Below are 16,082 nucleotides of genomic sequence, written 5' to 3'. Positions count from 1 at the left end.
AAAAAAAAAAAAAAGCAAATCGGAATGAAATATTGTCAAATAAGACATAGGAGCAAGCCAGAATTCTTAACTGATTGAAACTAGATGCTTTTCAAAGACGGTTTCTGATTTCTTCACTTTGTGCGAGATGGGCCACAGGCTCGCCGGTGGCCCCGCCCAATTCCTCTCTGCCACTTACGAGCTCGAGGGCTTTAAAAGGGTCTTAAACAACCCAGCATTAAACAGTACTCACCCAATGCCCCAGACAAAACCTCCTGTCTCAACATTAGTCTCGCTAATCCCTGACGAACGGATAATCCCCGAGTGTGGATATGGATGTTTTTATTATTATTAAGTGCCGTTTTGGTTTCAGCACAGTGTGACCCTTGACCCGAGGGGCGTACTCTCACTTATCCACTTTCCTCGTCCACAGACCCTCAACTGACCCAATTTGCATTTGGATTCTTCAAAAGGTCCTGAAGGCCAACCAAAGGCTTTAAAAGGCTCCCTACATAACCTTCAATGACACTAACGTGCAAAGCACATGACCAAAGGCCCACACAGAAATAGATAAACCTACCTTTTGGACATACGTACTACTTTTTAAAAATTCACGTTCAAACATATAGTTATCATTAAGTCGGTTACAAAATATCCCCCGGCTAAGGTATGACAAAAACACATTAGCATTGACATTAATATTGTTTATTTTTAATTGACAGCAAAGCAATAATCAAATGGCACCACACAGGCAAGCTTCACTCTTCCCAAGGTAAAAGCTTCAATACAGAAGAAGTGCATCATTAACAAAGGGAAAGGGGGGGGGGGGAGTTAAATCAAACATTTTGAAAATGCTATCAATCTCAAAGCCCCAAAGTAACAACAATTCATAATCTTTTTAAAAAAATGATATATATACTTTTTTTTTTTCTTTTTTTCTGGATTTTCACATTTTTTTATTATTGTATGTAATTCCAGGAGAAATGTAAAACCAGGCTGAAAAGAGAGCATGCACATTGATGGGGGTGGGGAGGTTTCATTGGGCAGAAAACTCTAAATTACTGCCCTCTCTTTCCCAACCCCACCTTTACTAAATACATTATACCAGAGAAGAGAGTCAGCTGGGATATGACAGGAGTGGGTAAAACAGGGCAAGGGCCCCCAGGTCTCTCTCCACATGTTTGTACAACAGAACAGTCTCTCTATCCAGCTTTGTACAACAGAACAGTCTCTCTATCCAGCTTTGTACAACAGAACAGTCTCTCTATCCAGCTTTGTACAACAGTACAGTCTCTTTATCCAGATTTGTACAACAGTACAGTCTCTCTATCCAGCTTTGTACAACAGTACACTCTCTCAATCAAGCTTTGCACAACATTAAAGTCTATCTATCCAGGTTTGTACAACAGTACGGTCTCTCTATCCATCTTTGTACACCAATACAGTCTATCTATCCAGCTTTGTGCAACAGTGCAGTCTCTCTATCCAGCTTTGTACACCAATACAGTCTATCTATCCAGCTTTGTGCAACAGTGCAGTCTCTCTATCCAGCTTTGTACACCAATACAGTCTATCTATCCAGCTTTGTACAGCAGTACACTCTCATAATCCAGCTTTGCACAACAGTACAGTCAATCTATCCAGGTTTGTACAACAGTACAGTCTCTCCATCCAGCTTTGTACACCAATACAGTCTATCTACTCAGCTTTGTACAACAGTGTGGTTTCTCGATTCAGTTTTGTACAAGAGGACTGTTCAACTCTGCGGCTTGGGCTCAGAGTGCCATCACTCTACAGGTCTGGTTGGGTTATTTAACAGCTGTGGAGGAAATCTGCTTCTTTGAGAGATTCAATGATCAATGCCAAGCGCATCTGTCCCAGTACTTACAAGGAATGCAAAAGAGAAGCCTGTGTCCATCTGACCTGGGTCAAATACGTATTTGTTTTGGATTCAAATGCTTTTCTACGCTTTACTGATCTTGTCTGGTGTATTGGAACCAATGAAATACTCTCAAAAAGTGCAAACACCGCCTTCTGGTCATACTGGCAGGCTCAGTTTACACCAGGCAAGATCAATAGAGCACAGAAAAGTATTTGAATCCAAAACAAATATGTATTTGACCCAGGTTTGGTGTCCCTGCAGGCCTGAGGAAAGGAAACAAACTCCACACTGACAGCAGCACAAAAAGGATCAAACACACAAACACACCTTATAAGGCACCCTGTGAAACTTTGAAATGAGCCTCTTTATAGATATACCTGTGCATTAATATTAAATATATTTCAGAGACATCCATCAATCACAGTATCAATCTGCACGCCAAGTTTTGCTCCCCAGGCATTCAAAAAAATGCAAAAAGGAATAAAATATAGTGAAATGAGAGCGAGCCAGATCTCCTAATTGATTAAAACGAAATTCGTTTACAAAAAACGGCTTTATATTTTGTCACTTTGGGTAGGAGGGGCCACAAACTCCCAGGCCCCGCCCCACAGTGGTCTTTGCCACTTCCAGGTACAGGTGACCCCACAATCACAATCCCCAGCGATGCCCACATTGTAAAACTGGGGGAAATAATTCTCCTCTATGGAGTGACAGAGACAGCGCAGTCCTTTCCAGAGTGCAGATAACATGATATAAGTTAGTTTGAGGAACACAGTGAGACGACTTCGGTGACTAAACTACCGGAGGTAGCGGTTTGCAGGTGCTGGTGTTGGGGGTCTGGGGGTCCAGCGGGGGCCGGGGGCTGGCCTAGGACTCCTGGGGGGGCTGGTCCAGGCTCTTCAGATCGTTCAGGAAGTCGGTGGGGGTGAGGATGTGGGAGGAGCCTTCAGGAAAGAGAGAGAGAGCGAGAGAGAGAGAGAGGGGCGAGAGAGAGTCACGGTCATGGAACCCAGGGCTCAACCTCAGAAATCGTCATCGCGGCAGCGATGGCCTCGGCGAGAAGCGGCGACCGGAACGGAAACCCACCAATCAGCACCTCCCACTTGCCGTCGGTGGCGCGGGTGACCTCGTACGCCGCGCGCATCTCGGAGCGGGTCACGCCGCCGACCACGAAGACGAGGAGCCTCGGGCCGCTCCGGCACTCGGCCGACGACTTGTTCTTGTGCCAGTGTCCGAACCGCGCGCTGTCAGAGAGAGAGAGGGGCGGAGGCACACAGGGCCGGGTCACACGGCAGAACCCCACCGCTGGCCGAAACGTGTCGAGTGCCGTGTGCGGTCGAGGAGCTGCGCTGAGCCCCGTGTCTGCTTTTTAAGGTGCGGTAAGTCGGTGACGTAGGCCCGGTCTGTGGTACCTGAGCTGTGTCAGTGGTTTGACAGGGGTTTAAAAACTCCAGACTGTGAAACTGCACCAGATGTGGATCTAAATATCTGATATTCCTCATTTCCTGTCTGCTGATTGGACAGGATCTAGTCACCCAGCTCCCACCCCCCCCCCCCCCAACAAACCTGACAGCAGTCTGCGTGGTGGAAATAGGGGCAGGATCGGAGATGAATGGCCAGAGCTTCTTGTCCAGCTTATCATCTATGGCATTCTGGGAAATGGACACAAGCGGCAGTCAGACAGACAGGCGGTCAGATGGATAGACAGGCACACAGGCAGAAAGACAGAGGAGGGAGGTCAAACCATTCCTACCGCCATCACATCTTTGAGTGCGGGCGTCCAGCGGGACAGCTGATAGGTGCTCTCGGCCATCTTCCTGTCGGGCAAGGCTTTCCCAGCATTCGCCCCCTTAAAACACAACCACAGAAACAGTGAGGCCACGCCCCCTAAACCACACCCACAGTAACACTGAGGTCATAACCCCTAAAACACACCCATAGTAACACTGAGGTCATACCCCCTAAACCACACACAGTAACACTGAGGTCATAACCCCTAAAACACACCCACAGTAACACTGAGGTCATAACCCCTAAAACACACCCACAGTAACACTGAGGTCATAACCCCTAAAACACACCCACAGTAACACTGAGGTCATAACCCCTAAAACACACCCACAGTAACACTGAGGTCATAACCCCTAAAACACACCCACAGTAACTGTGAGGGCACGCCCCCATAGAGCAACCCCACAGCGCCAGTGACGGGCCAGACCGTTTCACAGGTGAGTGGGCACAGGTTACGGGAGAGGGTGAGCGGGCGAGGCTCGTACCCCGGCGATGATGGGGCAGCCCAAGTGCTGCAAGTTGGTGATGATGTTGCTGTCCTGCTGTATGTTGGCGTGCTGGATGAGCTTAGCCAGGTTCTCCTCCCCGATACCTGTGTGAAGACCGGCAACCATGGTAACCTCAGTATGGACAATCTGGACCAAAAGCAACTTCTCCCGAAGTGCCTGCCATGTGTCGACACTGAGCTTGGAAAAGCCCTTCGACGGATAAGAGCAGACGCAGATTCCTGTTTTTATTATAAAAACAAGAGTCACTAAACTGCATTTTGTAAGATGAGAGCCACAATGGAGACCTAACCTTTCACTAGTGGAAGATGTAGAGCCGCAATGGAAACCTAACCTTTCACTAGTGGAAGATGCAGAGCCACGATGGAGACCTAATCTTTCACTAGTGGAAGATGTAGAGCCAAAATGGAGACCTACCCTTTCACTAGTGGAAGATGTAGAGCCATAATGGAAACCTACCCTTTCACTTGTGGAAGATGCAGAGCCATAATGGAGACCTACCCTTCTTTTTGTGGAAGATGAAGAGCAGGATGATGCGGATCTTGTCGTAGGGTTCTATGTCAGTGTTCAGCAGCACGGGGACAATGCTCTTCATGGCATCTTTAATGGGCTCCCCCTCAGCATCCACCCCGGTGGCCAAATCCTAATCGGGGTATAAATGTTAAATGAGTGCACATACGTACAGTAAGGGGGTGTGTGTGTGTGTGTGCGTGTGTGTGTGTGTGTGTGTGTGTGTGCGTGTGTGCACAAGTGCAAATGCATGCTCAAGTCAGCGTACGCATCTGCTTGCGAGTGCGAGAGTTAATATGTGTAGAGATGGAGGCTCTGGGGGATAATGCACACATCCCATAATATAGCCTAAGTGTTAGAAATCCTGCTTTCAGCTGTGATGTAACATGACTCATATGTGCATTATGGTCATGTGAGAGAAGGGCCTTGTTCCAGGAGCCACAGGGGCCCAGCAGAGTTATGCCATTCATTAGAGAGGCCAGCCCTGGGAAGCTTAATTAAAAGGCGACAATATAAGCCAGCATTAACGAGAGGGTTAATGTGGATTGACATTCACATTCAGGATTAGCGTGGGGTGGGGTGGGGTGGGGTGGGGTGGGGTGGGGTGGGGTGGGGTGGGATGTCCGTCCAGTCACGGGCTCTCCGGTCACCGTGAACACGAGGCTGTGTAATCTGTACCCTATGATGTCACATCAAGGGTCCAGCTTTCGGTGCTCAACCTCAGCACCGGATGTAATGTCGACCCCCTCGCTGATGTCTATGATTTTCGCTCAAAAAGCAAGTTTCCCCATTGGGCTCCATTCATTTTTGACAGCAAAAATAAAATACTTCCACTCGAATATTGATGTTATTGACTCCATGCGTTACATTAGGAAGAAAAATAACATATTAAAATATTGTAAAATATTTTATTCCCACCACACAGACAAAGACATAAATTTTTTCTTTATTATTTATTTTAGCCAATGTCTGCGCTATCCTCGTTGTACATGTGATTTAGGCACGTGACTAAGGACACAACTGAGCATGTCTGTTGAGCGAAAAGATTGTACTTCCTGGTTCAGACGTGCTCCCCACAGGTTTCTATTGGCGTTGCTGTCTCTACATATTATATACTCAAAGTGTTACATAATAAAAAAAACCTTTGTGTGTTCCCTGTGCAGGGTTCTGTGCAAGAGAGGTGTAGGCGTGGCCAATATGCCAACCTCCTGAAAACATCAATGATACATATCTATAGAGGACAGTTGTAAGATTTGGCTGAAATACTCCACTTTGTCCAATATCTATATTGGGATGGTTGTAGCTGTGGAATTTGACTCATACTCCCATGAGTCCCCTGGCCTACAGCCTGACATGGAACCTTCTCCTATGGAAGACGTGTGCCGTTCACTTCTGAATAACAAAATGAAATGAAAAGGCTCACCTGCTCCACCTCACACAGCTTGTCCAGCGTGAGCTTGAACCTCTTCATGCAGGAGTCAGCCAGGTGCAGGTGGGTGGAATACTGCAGCAGGGGGACAGGTAAAGAGGCCGTCCGTGAGCCCAGCCGTATGGCATCGCTCTACATTACCTCACAGGTGCTCAGCAGACCTCCTCATCCCCAGCCACTCCAGACAACTTTAGCATTTTTTTTTACGTAGCATCTGTTCATACAGCCGGACACTGAAGCAATTCGGGTTGAGCACCAAGTTCAAGGGTACAACGACGGTGTCCTACCCAGGAATGGAACCTGCGACCTTGAGATCACAAGGCCAGCTCCCTGACCCTAACCGTCACACTGCACTGCCACCCACACCACGTGAAGTTGAGACATAAGGACTGACCAGAACAGCCCTACTGAACACCCCAGTCTGGTTAAAGGGCTTTCACAAATGACGCGGAAACATCGTTACTGGGTTTCACGAAACAGCAGACTCACCAGGCTCAACTCCTTCTGATACTGAGGCATCTTCTTCAGCATCTGAGAGAGGTCTTTGATATTGGCCTGGAGGGGAAAGGGATAATAATAATTATAATCTTAATAATCTTTCTCAATAATCAGGTCACATCTCTTAACGGTCATAGAGCAGTTACACTCTTAATCTGGTCCAATGGTCATACAGTGGTCACTTTTAATAATGTGGTCACAATGCCATCCAATGGTCACTCTCTTAATAATGTGGTCACAGTGCTCTCCAATGGACACTGTTTTAATAATGAGGTCACAATGCTTTCCAATGGTCATACAGCAGTCACTGTTTTAATAATGAGGTCACAATGCTTTCCAATGGTCATACAGCAGTCAATGTTTTAATTAAGAGGTCACAATGCTCTCTAATGGTCATATAACGGTTGCTGAGCTGAGAGGTGTTTGGTCTGCTCTGAATTTACCTTCTCTGTGGACATCCGCTTACTCTCACAGAACTTCCTCAGCAGCTCTGATACCTTCCTGAGAGAGAGAGAGAGAGAGACAGGTAGGGAGGGAGAGAGGCAGGGAGGGAGAGGGAGACAGAGAGAGAAATAGGGGGAGATAGAGAAAGAGAGAGAGAGAAGACATCGACAGGAGGCACAGAAGGAGAAAGGGCAAGGGCATTCAAAATACAAAAACAAACAGAAGCGATACAAAAATGTTCTTTTACAAAGCTTGGGGAGAGGTTGAGGAGAGCGCAATGTGGTGGGCGGGACCTACATTGTGACATCAGCGATGTGCATGTGCCTCAGCTGAACCCAGAGGTCATCGTCCTCGTCCAGAAGAGCTTCCTTCTCCCGCGAGTCGCCGAGCCCGGTGGACTGGTACCTGAAACGCAGAAAGGATCGACACAGTGACGTAAACAAGCGCGCGCGCACGCACACCTGCACACAGACACAATCAGACCAGACACGCACCAGGACCGGAATGTCGGGGACTGTAGGCGAGCGCACCCGCAGATGTGTTTGACTGTAGGTGATGCGTGAGCTCACCTGTAGATGTGTTGGATTGTAGGTGAGGTTTGAGCTCACCTGTAGATGTGTTGGATTGTAGGTGAGGTTTGAGCTCACCTGTAGATGTGTTGGATTGTAGGTGATTTGTGAGCTCACCTGTAGATGTGTTGGATTGTAGGTGAGGTTTGAGCTCACCTGTAGATGTGTTGGATTGTAGGTGAGGATCTAGCTCACCTGTAGATGTGTTGGATTGTAGGTGATTTGTGAGCTCACCTGTAGATGTGTTGGATTGTAGGTGATTTGTGAGCTCGTCTGTAGATGTGTTGGATTGTAGGTGAGGTTTGAGCTCACCTGTAGATGTGTTGGATTGTAGGTGAGGTTTGAGATCACCTGTAGATGTGTTGGACTGTAGGTGAGGATCGAGCTCACCTGTAGATGTGTTGGATTGTAGGTGATGTGTGAGCTCACCTGTATGTGTGTGGATTGTAGGTGATGTGTGAGCTCACCTGTATGTGTGTTGGATTGTAGGTGATTTGTGAGCTCACCTGTATGTGTGTTGGATTGTAGGTGATTTGTGAGCTCACCTGTAGATGAGTTGGATTGAAGGTGATGTGTGAGCTCACCTGTAGATGTGTTGGATTGAAGGTGATGTGTGAGCTCAACCGTAGATGTGTTGGGTTGTAGGTGATGTGTGATCTCACCTGTAGCTGAGTTGGATTGTAGGTGATGTGTGATCTCACCTGTAGATGTGTTGGACTGTAGGTGATGTGTGAGCTCACCTGTAGATGTGTTGGATTACAGGTGATGTGTGAGCTCAACTGTAGATGTGTCGAATGATGTAGGACTGAGCTCACCTGTAGATATCTTGGTCGATCTCCAGGAGATCGTACACCATTGCCTGGAAGGTCAGCTCATGCAGGATTGGGGAAATCGGATCGTACCCGCGGTCTACAATCAGAAGCTGCGAGCGTGCCTTGTCTGCACCCTGTCAATCAAAAACACAGCCTGTCAATCACATGCACACCTGGTAAACCGTGTACACATGAATTACCATTCCAATGGAATAACGTGTGTGCTTGTGTGTGTGTGTGTGTGTGTGTGTGTGAAAGAAAGAGAGATCAGAAAAGACAGGGAAAGGCCGGTGAAGTTGAGGGAATAGAGACGGATGAGATAGCAGCAGAAGAGAGGGATGAGGAAGGAGAAGGAGAGGCAGATTGGTGAATACATGCCTTTGAAATCCCATCCGAAGCAGAAGGGCTCTCAGCACGCAGGCAGAAAGAAAGACTGCAGATAAACAGCAAGAGAAAATAAAGAAAAAGAGAAGGGAAGAGAGAAAGTGAGTGCACTGTACTTTTACCTCTCTATAGAATAGTGCCATGTAGCAGATTGCAGTGTGGCATAGCAGTGAAATGTAGTGTATAATGTTAAAAGCTAATGTATTAGTATAGTACTGGCCAAGTTGAAAACCAGTGTAGTAGCATAGTACAGGCCAAGTCGAAAAGCAGTGTAGTAGCATAGTACAGGCCAAGATTAAAACCAAATGTATTAGTATAGTACGGGCAAGACTGAAACCCACTGTATTAGTATATACACACATGCACACGTGCACACACACACACACACACACACACACACACACACACACATGCACACACGCATGCACGCGCACACACACACACACAGGCATGCACACACACACATGCACACATGCACGCACGCGCACACACACACACACACACACATGCACACGTGCACACAAGCACGCACACACACACAGAAACACACACACACACACACACACACACAGAGCAGAGCGCAGTGTAACGCCCACAGCCTCCTCACCTCTCCCATGCTGGGATTGTCCGCCTTGTGAGCGTTCAGTCTGTCCAGAACCATCTCGGCCAGGGCGGCGTTCTCCTCAGAGCCACTGTGAGAGAGGGGGACGGCCACGTCATCACATCTGCGCCACCCACGGGCAAAACCCTCAAATCCCAAAAAAGGGCGGCGGGTAAAACAGCGTGGCCCAGGACACCGCCATGAGACAGAGGAGCCAGGCGGCAGTGTGGCCTAGCGGGTAAGGAACTGGACTTGTAACCGAACGGTCACAGGTTCGATTCCCGGGTAAGGACACTGCCGTCGTACCCGTGGGCAAGGTGCTTAACCTGCATTGCTTCAGTATATATATATCCAGCTGTATAAGTGTGTGCTGTGTAAAGCGTTGTGTAAGTCGCTCTGGATAAGAGCGTCTGCTCAATACCTGTGATGTAATGTAATTTAATTTAATGTAATGTAAAAGAGCCGTGTCATTATTGCCCGCGTCAAACAGGTTCCCGCTAAGAAAAAAAAAACAGCAGGAACGTTTCCAGAAACATTAAAGACATAAAGGCGTTGCCGTGGCAGCAGGCGTTACCCGCGGTAGCGGACGGCGGGGTACTCCTTCAGCGTGTCGCAGAGCGTGGCGATCTGCTCGGCCTGCGCCTCCAGCACGCGGCTCTTGTCCCGCGCCCGATGGGGGCTGAACAGGGTGTGGAAGGAGCCGCGGTCGTCCAGCGAGAACACCTGACGGCACAGACGGCGAAGGTGAGAGGAGGGTGAAGGAGGGAGGGCGGGAGAGAGAGAAGGAGGGTGAAGGAGGGAGGGAGAGAGAGAGGGAGGGAGAGAGGGATAGAGGGAGGAGAGGGGGGCAGCGACAAGAGAGGAGGGACGAGAGGGGGTAGAGACAAGAGAGGAGGGTGAAGGAGGGAGGGAGAGAGAGAGAGGGAGGGAGAGAGGGATAGAGGGAGGAGAGGGGGGCAGAGACAAGAGAGGAGGGTGAAGGAGGGAGGGAGAGAGAGAGAGAGGGAAGGAGAGAGGGATAGAGGGAGAAGAGGGGGTCAGAGACAAAAGAGGAGGGTGAAGGAGGGAGGGAGAGAGAGAGGGAAGGAGAGAGGGATGGAGGGACGAGAGGGGGCAGAGACAAGAGAGGAAGGTGAAGGAGGGAGAGACGGAGCAGAGACAAGAGAGGAGGGTGAAGGAGGGAGAGGGGGAAGAGAGGGCACGTGAGCACAGGAAGAATGCCTCACAGTCAGGCTCTGTGTCTGAGGGCAGGCAACACCGCCAAAACGACAAGAGACAGCCACCGCCCCCCTCTGCTCTCTGAAGACATTTTACACACGTACGTGTGCTTAAAGGCCTGACAGAAAAACAAAAATCAGCAGGAAAGACAGACAGACTGAGCGAAGGATAGAGAGAGAGAAGGATAGACAGAGAGAGAGAAAGAGAGAGACAAAGAGAGAGAGAGAGAGAGAGGAAGGGAGTGAGTGAGAGAGAGAGAGAGAGAGGGAGGGAGAGGGGGGAGAGAGGGAGTGAGAGACAGAGAGGGAGAGAGAGGGGAGAGAGAGAGAAAGAGGGAGTGAGGGAGTGAGAGAGAGAGAGAGGATGACACACCTGGGACTCATAAGGCAGGAAGGCTACGTTGATCTCCTTCAGGGTTTTGATGACACGAGCAACCCTGGACTTCCCAATCTCACTGAATAGGCCATCTGGACAAACTACACACACACACACACACACACACACACACGATGATATGACACATGATGGAGACTCCAGTACACTCTGACTCGAGCACACACTAACAGACAGACTGGGAGTAAGTCCTTGATGGTCTCACAAACAGAAGTGTGTACCTACAGTCAAACAGAAAGCAAGGCCCGCAGAGATTTGCAAGCACATCTCAAACTAACTAACGTCAAGCCATCAGATTAGTGCCATTTTAATAAACTTAAAAGTGAATACTATTACAGGAACGTGCATTTAACTCTCAGGCTTTTCTACCAGTAGAATGTCAGACATTTCGTTAAAGTTAGTTCATGCAACCGAAATTTGGCAGCGATCGGGCGGTCACGTCCGCACCAGCAAGCATCGAACAGCGAAACTACAAATCATCTGAATACCGGCAAACTGCATGCCCTTCAGTGCACCTCCCGCCACTGAAAAAACAAGGAAGGCCGAGCGGCAGCCGCAAGCCTGCACTTGCTGAGCGAGAGACCGCGTGAGTGCGGACAGCGCCTCTTACTGTCGGTGAAGAAGATGTGAGCCGCTTTATAAGTGAAGGCCATTTCTTTGAAGTCGTTGATGAGAGCCCGAACAGACTGCAGGAGAAAGAGAGAGAGAGAGAGAGAGAGGGTGGGGGGGAGAGAGAGAGGGGAGAGGGGAGGAGGGAGAGCGAGAGAGGGGGGAGAGGGAGAGAGAGAGAAAGGGCGGGAGAGAGAGGGGGGGGAGGGGAGAGAGAGGGAGGGGGGAGAGGAGAGAGAGGAGAAGCAGAGAGAGTGGAGCGGGTTCAGATGGGGTTCATGCTGTTAAAACAGATGGAGTCACTGACCATGCTGCACCTGACAGAAGTGGGTTGTTATAACTAGCGTGCACGCGGGTTGTAACTGGTTGTTACTGGCCTGACCTTTTCCACAGGGGAGATGAGGTAAATGGCCTCCAGGCTGGAGATGGGCTCTCTTCGCTTGTTAATGTCCTCCACAACTGCAGAGTCAGAGTCAGAGTCAGTCAGACATGTCCCATATTACAACGCCCTTTACATTACACCCCCTCCCTCGTATTACACACACTCCTGCCCAATTGACCTCCACCATCAGATACCCCCTCCCCACACACACACATTACACCCCCTGCTCGTATCACACACACTACTGCCCTACCGACCTCCACCATCAGACCTCCACACCCCCCCAGTATCGCCACACACGTACACAAACACACACACCGAGACCTCCACCACACCACACCACACCACACCCCTCTCTTACTGGTGATGCCCTCTGCCATGATGTCAGACATCTTGCAACAGGATGAAAGGATCCGCATGCTGAGGTGATCCACAATCAGAACCTGAAGCAAGAATGAGGGAGAGGGAGGGAGGGAGGGAGGAGAGGGATGAGAGACAAGACAGGAGGGTGAAGGAGGGAGGGAGAGAGAGAGGGAGGGAGAGAGGGATAGAGGGAGAAGAGGGGGCAGAGACAAGAGAGGAGGGTGAAGGAGGGAGAGAGGGAGGAGAGGGGGCAGAGACAAGAGAGGAGGGTGAAGGAGGGAGGGAGAGAGAGGGGGAGGGAGAGAGGGATAGAGGGAGGAGAGGGGGCAGAGACAAGAGAGGAGGGTGAAGGAGGGAGAGAGGGAGGAGAGGGATGTGAGGGGGCAGAGACAAGAGAGCAGGGTGAAGGAGGGAGGGGGCGGGGGCTTTTATGCCAAGTACAAAAATGGACAAAATGACTGTGGCTGCTTGATGGGCAGACTGTGTTAAATTCGGCTGAGGAACAGACCAGGGAAACAGTTTGACCACAGAGTGAAAACACATCCCATTCATGCATCACTTCACCGTCACAACTGCCTCCATTTCTAAATGAAAGGGGCCCTCCAAAGCCACATCAACAGAAATGTCTTCAATACCATTTAACTTTTTGAGTCTCTGATTGCGCAGTGTGAATTTACCGTTTTTTCCACCGGGTATCATTACTGTAACTTGGAAACGGGTGGTAAAATGATGCATCATAGCCACAAGATGGCTTTGCCAATAACACTGCTTAAAAGGATTCCCCACTTCCTTAACAGCCAGCATTTCCTGTTTATATACGCCCTTTCCGGCACAACAGTAGCAGCACAGACATTTACTTTAGCTGCAGTTTAAAGGTCTATTACAGAAAATTTATACTGTCCCTTTGGCTGGTGTAATTATCTGGAATGCAAGCGATCTTGCCATTTCCTGTCTTCATAATATTGTTGTAAAATGCCCGCCAGTCAGAGGGTACCCCAGTGCAATGCCAAATTTAGCATTAACGCAGTTCCCTTCAGTGACAAGTGGCATCCATCAGAGAGAGAGAAAGTTAAAGCGAGAGAGAGAGAGAGAAAGAGAGAGACAGAAAGAAAAACAGAGAGGTGGAGGGAGAGAGAGGGGCAAGAGAGGGAGAGAGCAGAGACAGGCGGGTGGTTGATGTGGCGTACCTTCCATTCTCCATCCTTCTTCACGCTCTTGATTACTCCATTGATGATCTCTGAGGAGAAGAGCAGAGATCAGATTTCTGGGTGCTCAGACTCTTCTTCATCACTCTCTCCTCATCCTCTCAATCGCTCCCAACCACATCACTCCCATTCCATTGTTTCATGCAAAAGGACAGCAGTGCCTGTACCCAGCACTGGACACATGACTTCGATGAAAACTACAGGTGTGATACAGGTTTGTTTGCTCCCAGGTGTGATACAACTGTGTGTAAACTATGGATGTATCCATGACAGCTCCTGTAGAAACCCATCAAACGAAGAAATGTTTAATAAAACAATATCGGAGCTGGATTTCATCCATGTGCCTGTGTGAATCTGTGTGTGTGTGTGTGTGTCCGCACGATTGCTTCTGTGGTGTATGCGTGTAGGGTGGGGGTGAAGAGGGGGGCACAAAAAATAACACACATTCTAACACAATCGCAATTGTGACGGCACATGACCTCAGAAGAACTGACTAGCCTACTTCTATAAACATAGAACACACGTTGTACCGACATTTTTTTTTTTTTTTTAAATTACCAATTTCCAAAGGAGGTCAGTAACTGCAAGTTGACGTCGGGCGTTTTTGCAAAGTAAATTTAACTGCCAGAACGTTAGCAGGAATGGTTCACCCAAAAGGTCTGTAACATGACACCACAGAAATCATGTGATAATCACACAGCGTCACTCCATTTCCGCTTCGGTCTGTCTCAACCAGCAACATCTTGCTTGCTGCACTGCGTTTTTAATTATACACCCTGAATGAGTAACTTCGGTTATACTATTTATTGTAATGGTCGGAAAGTAGATATTGGAAAGCTATTTCGTCCTCATCAAAATACTTGAAATGCATGACCAGATACAACGAAAACCGCTGGAAAGAACACCGCTCAAGCACAGAAATATTGGTAGCTCAATATAAATATTCGAACAAGACTGTTTCATTGAGATATGGATTAATGGCATACATCATATGCCGCTAAATGCAGGTTATGAACTTACAACAGTTACATATAACATTGTATACAATCCTTTCGGTGATGAGCCATGCGAGAAATGCACAGCCTGCGATGGCTGTCTAGTAAGCTGTTACAGCAAACTAGTCAGCTGGCTTTCCCTCTTTGCCGTGTGTTAATGAGTGTGTGACATTGTCCTTAACTTACTCAAAACACGAAATAGGCATCATATCCCCCAAAACAGTAAATAGATCATGAATAAAAGGTCGACGTTGATATGTAAATCGCACAACAGAAAAGCTTGCCACACGGAAGCTACACCCAGCCCTTGTGACTTTCCGCAACTTTAGATGGATGACGCTGGAGCAAGCTAGGTCGGAATTTCCTTATAGCTGGAAGCCAAACAGACAAAACACTGCAAAATCAAGCCCACACTGTGAAAAGTTGAACTTATTTACGCTGTCACACAGAAGAAAAACTGTGTTGTTATTCTTATCGCAAAATATTTGCACTTACTCTCTCCAACAATCGCCTTTAATCCACTTGGTGCCATCTTGCTACTTCCGGGTATCAGACTTCACGGAAACTTTGAAGTGACTGGGAAAAAAACTATCAACACAGACGTCACATCCGGATCATTTCAATTGAAGGTGAACGACATCGAAGCACTAACAGTGTACAGGTCGTGCGTGCCTGTCTAACCTGTTTGGCCAGTCATTGTGTTTATTGAAAAATTAACCCGAGATAAAGTCTTTACTTGGACAAGTGCATAAACACATTTCTTCCACAGCAAATATACAAACCATCTGTAAACTGAAAGTGCATTTATCTTGTACAGTTTGTACATTTGCTTAATTTATTTGTGATACCAAACACATTTATTCCTAAAATAGGATTCATGCAGTCTGAAAACAACGGCTGCAAAAATGGAAGAAAATCCCATTCAATTTCAAAGCAGAATGCTCCTTCCTTTGCATAATTCTGTAATGAAGGATGAAGAGTAGTCTATCTGGAACTCTACGGAACACTTTTTGGAAAATAATTCTGTGTGTATGTCTCTCCTGGGAATGCTTAGAATACTAAACTCTGTTGGAAACAGAATCTTGATCAAATAAGCGTCTGTTAGGATCAGAATGCCCAGTGAACACTAAAACAAGCCTAATTTGGGGATCATTTTGAGCATTTAACGGTTTCCTGTGTTTCACAGATGCTTGGCTTCACATTTGGAGAGTGAAAACCACAGATACAAAAAGAAAAATACCCCATAGAGTTAAATACTCTGAGAAATAACGAATTAACTGAACCATAAATACACAATTTCCTTTGTAGCGCAGTTAATAAAGCTCACGTTGGGGCAATAGACAGACAGGCAATATGCTTTTTAGTAAAACAAGCTCGCAGACTGAATAGCTGCTAAATCACTGAATCAGTTTTGTTCACAGAAGTGCTGATGAACAGGAGTGGTGGGGAGACGAAGCCCAGCTTACCAACCATTTAAATAAAAAAGAGCTTGCTCATTAAAATGAGAAAATC

General features: G+C 47.8%; 1 protein-coding gene across 1 annotated transcript; it reads right to left on the bottom strand.

Moving 5' to 3' along the window:
* Positions 1-668: 668 nt before the first annotated feature.
* On the bottom strand, positions 669-15,167 carry stxbp2 (syntaxin binding protein 2). Its single transcript, XM_035397584.1, has 19 exons — positions 15,066-15,167; positions 13,558-13,607; positions 12,369-12,450; positions 12,008-12,084; positions 11,627-11,702; positions 10,996-11,099; positions 9,980-10,128; positions 9,412-9,496; positions 8,424-8,554; positions 7,337-7,444; positions 7,039-7,096; positions 6,587-6,652; positions 6,092-6,172; positions 4,660-4,801; positions 4,138-4,244; positions 3,615-3,710; positions 3,428-3,513; positions 2,948-3,105; positions 669-2,805 (listed from the first exon to the last, which is right to left on the bottom strand). Exons 1-19 carry the CDS (start codon positions 15,100-15,102, stop codon positions 2,729-2,731), a joined length of 1,770 nt encoding a protein of 589 aa, XP_035253475.1. The 5' UTR covers positions 15,103-15,167; the 3' UTR covers positions 669-2,728.
* Positions 15,168-16,082: the final 915 nt, after the last annotated feature.

The sequence above is a fragment of the Anguilla anguilla genome, chromosome 17 (assembly GCF_013347855.1).
Source record: "Anguilla anguilla isolate fAngAng1 chromosome 17, fAngAng1.pri, whole genome shotgun sequence".
Classification (NCBI taxonomy): Eukaryota; Metazoa; Chordata; class Actinopteri; order Anguilliformes; family Anguillidae; genus Anguilla; species Anguilla anguilla.
The sequence above is the reverse complement of the archived record's forward strand: the minus strand, read 5'-3'. Positions and strand labels throughout refer to the sequence as shown.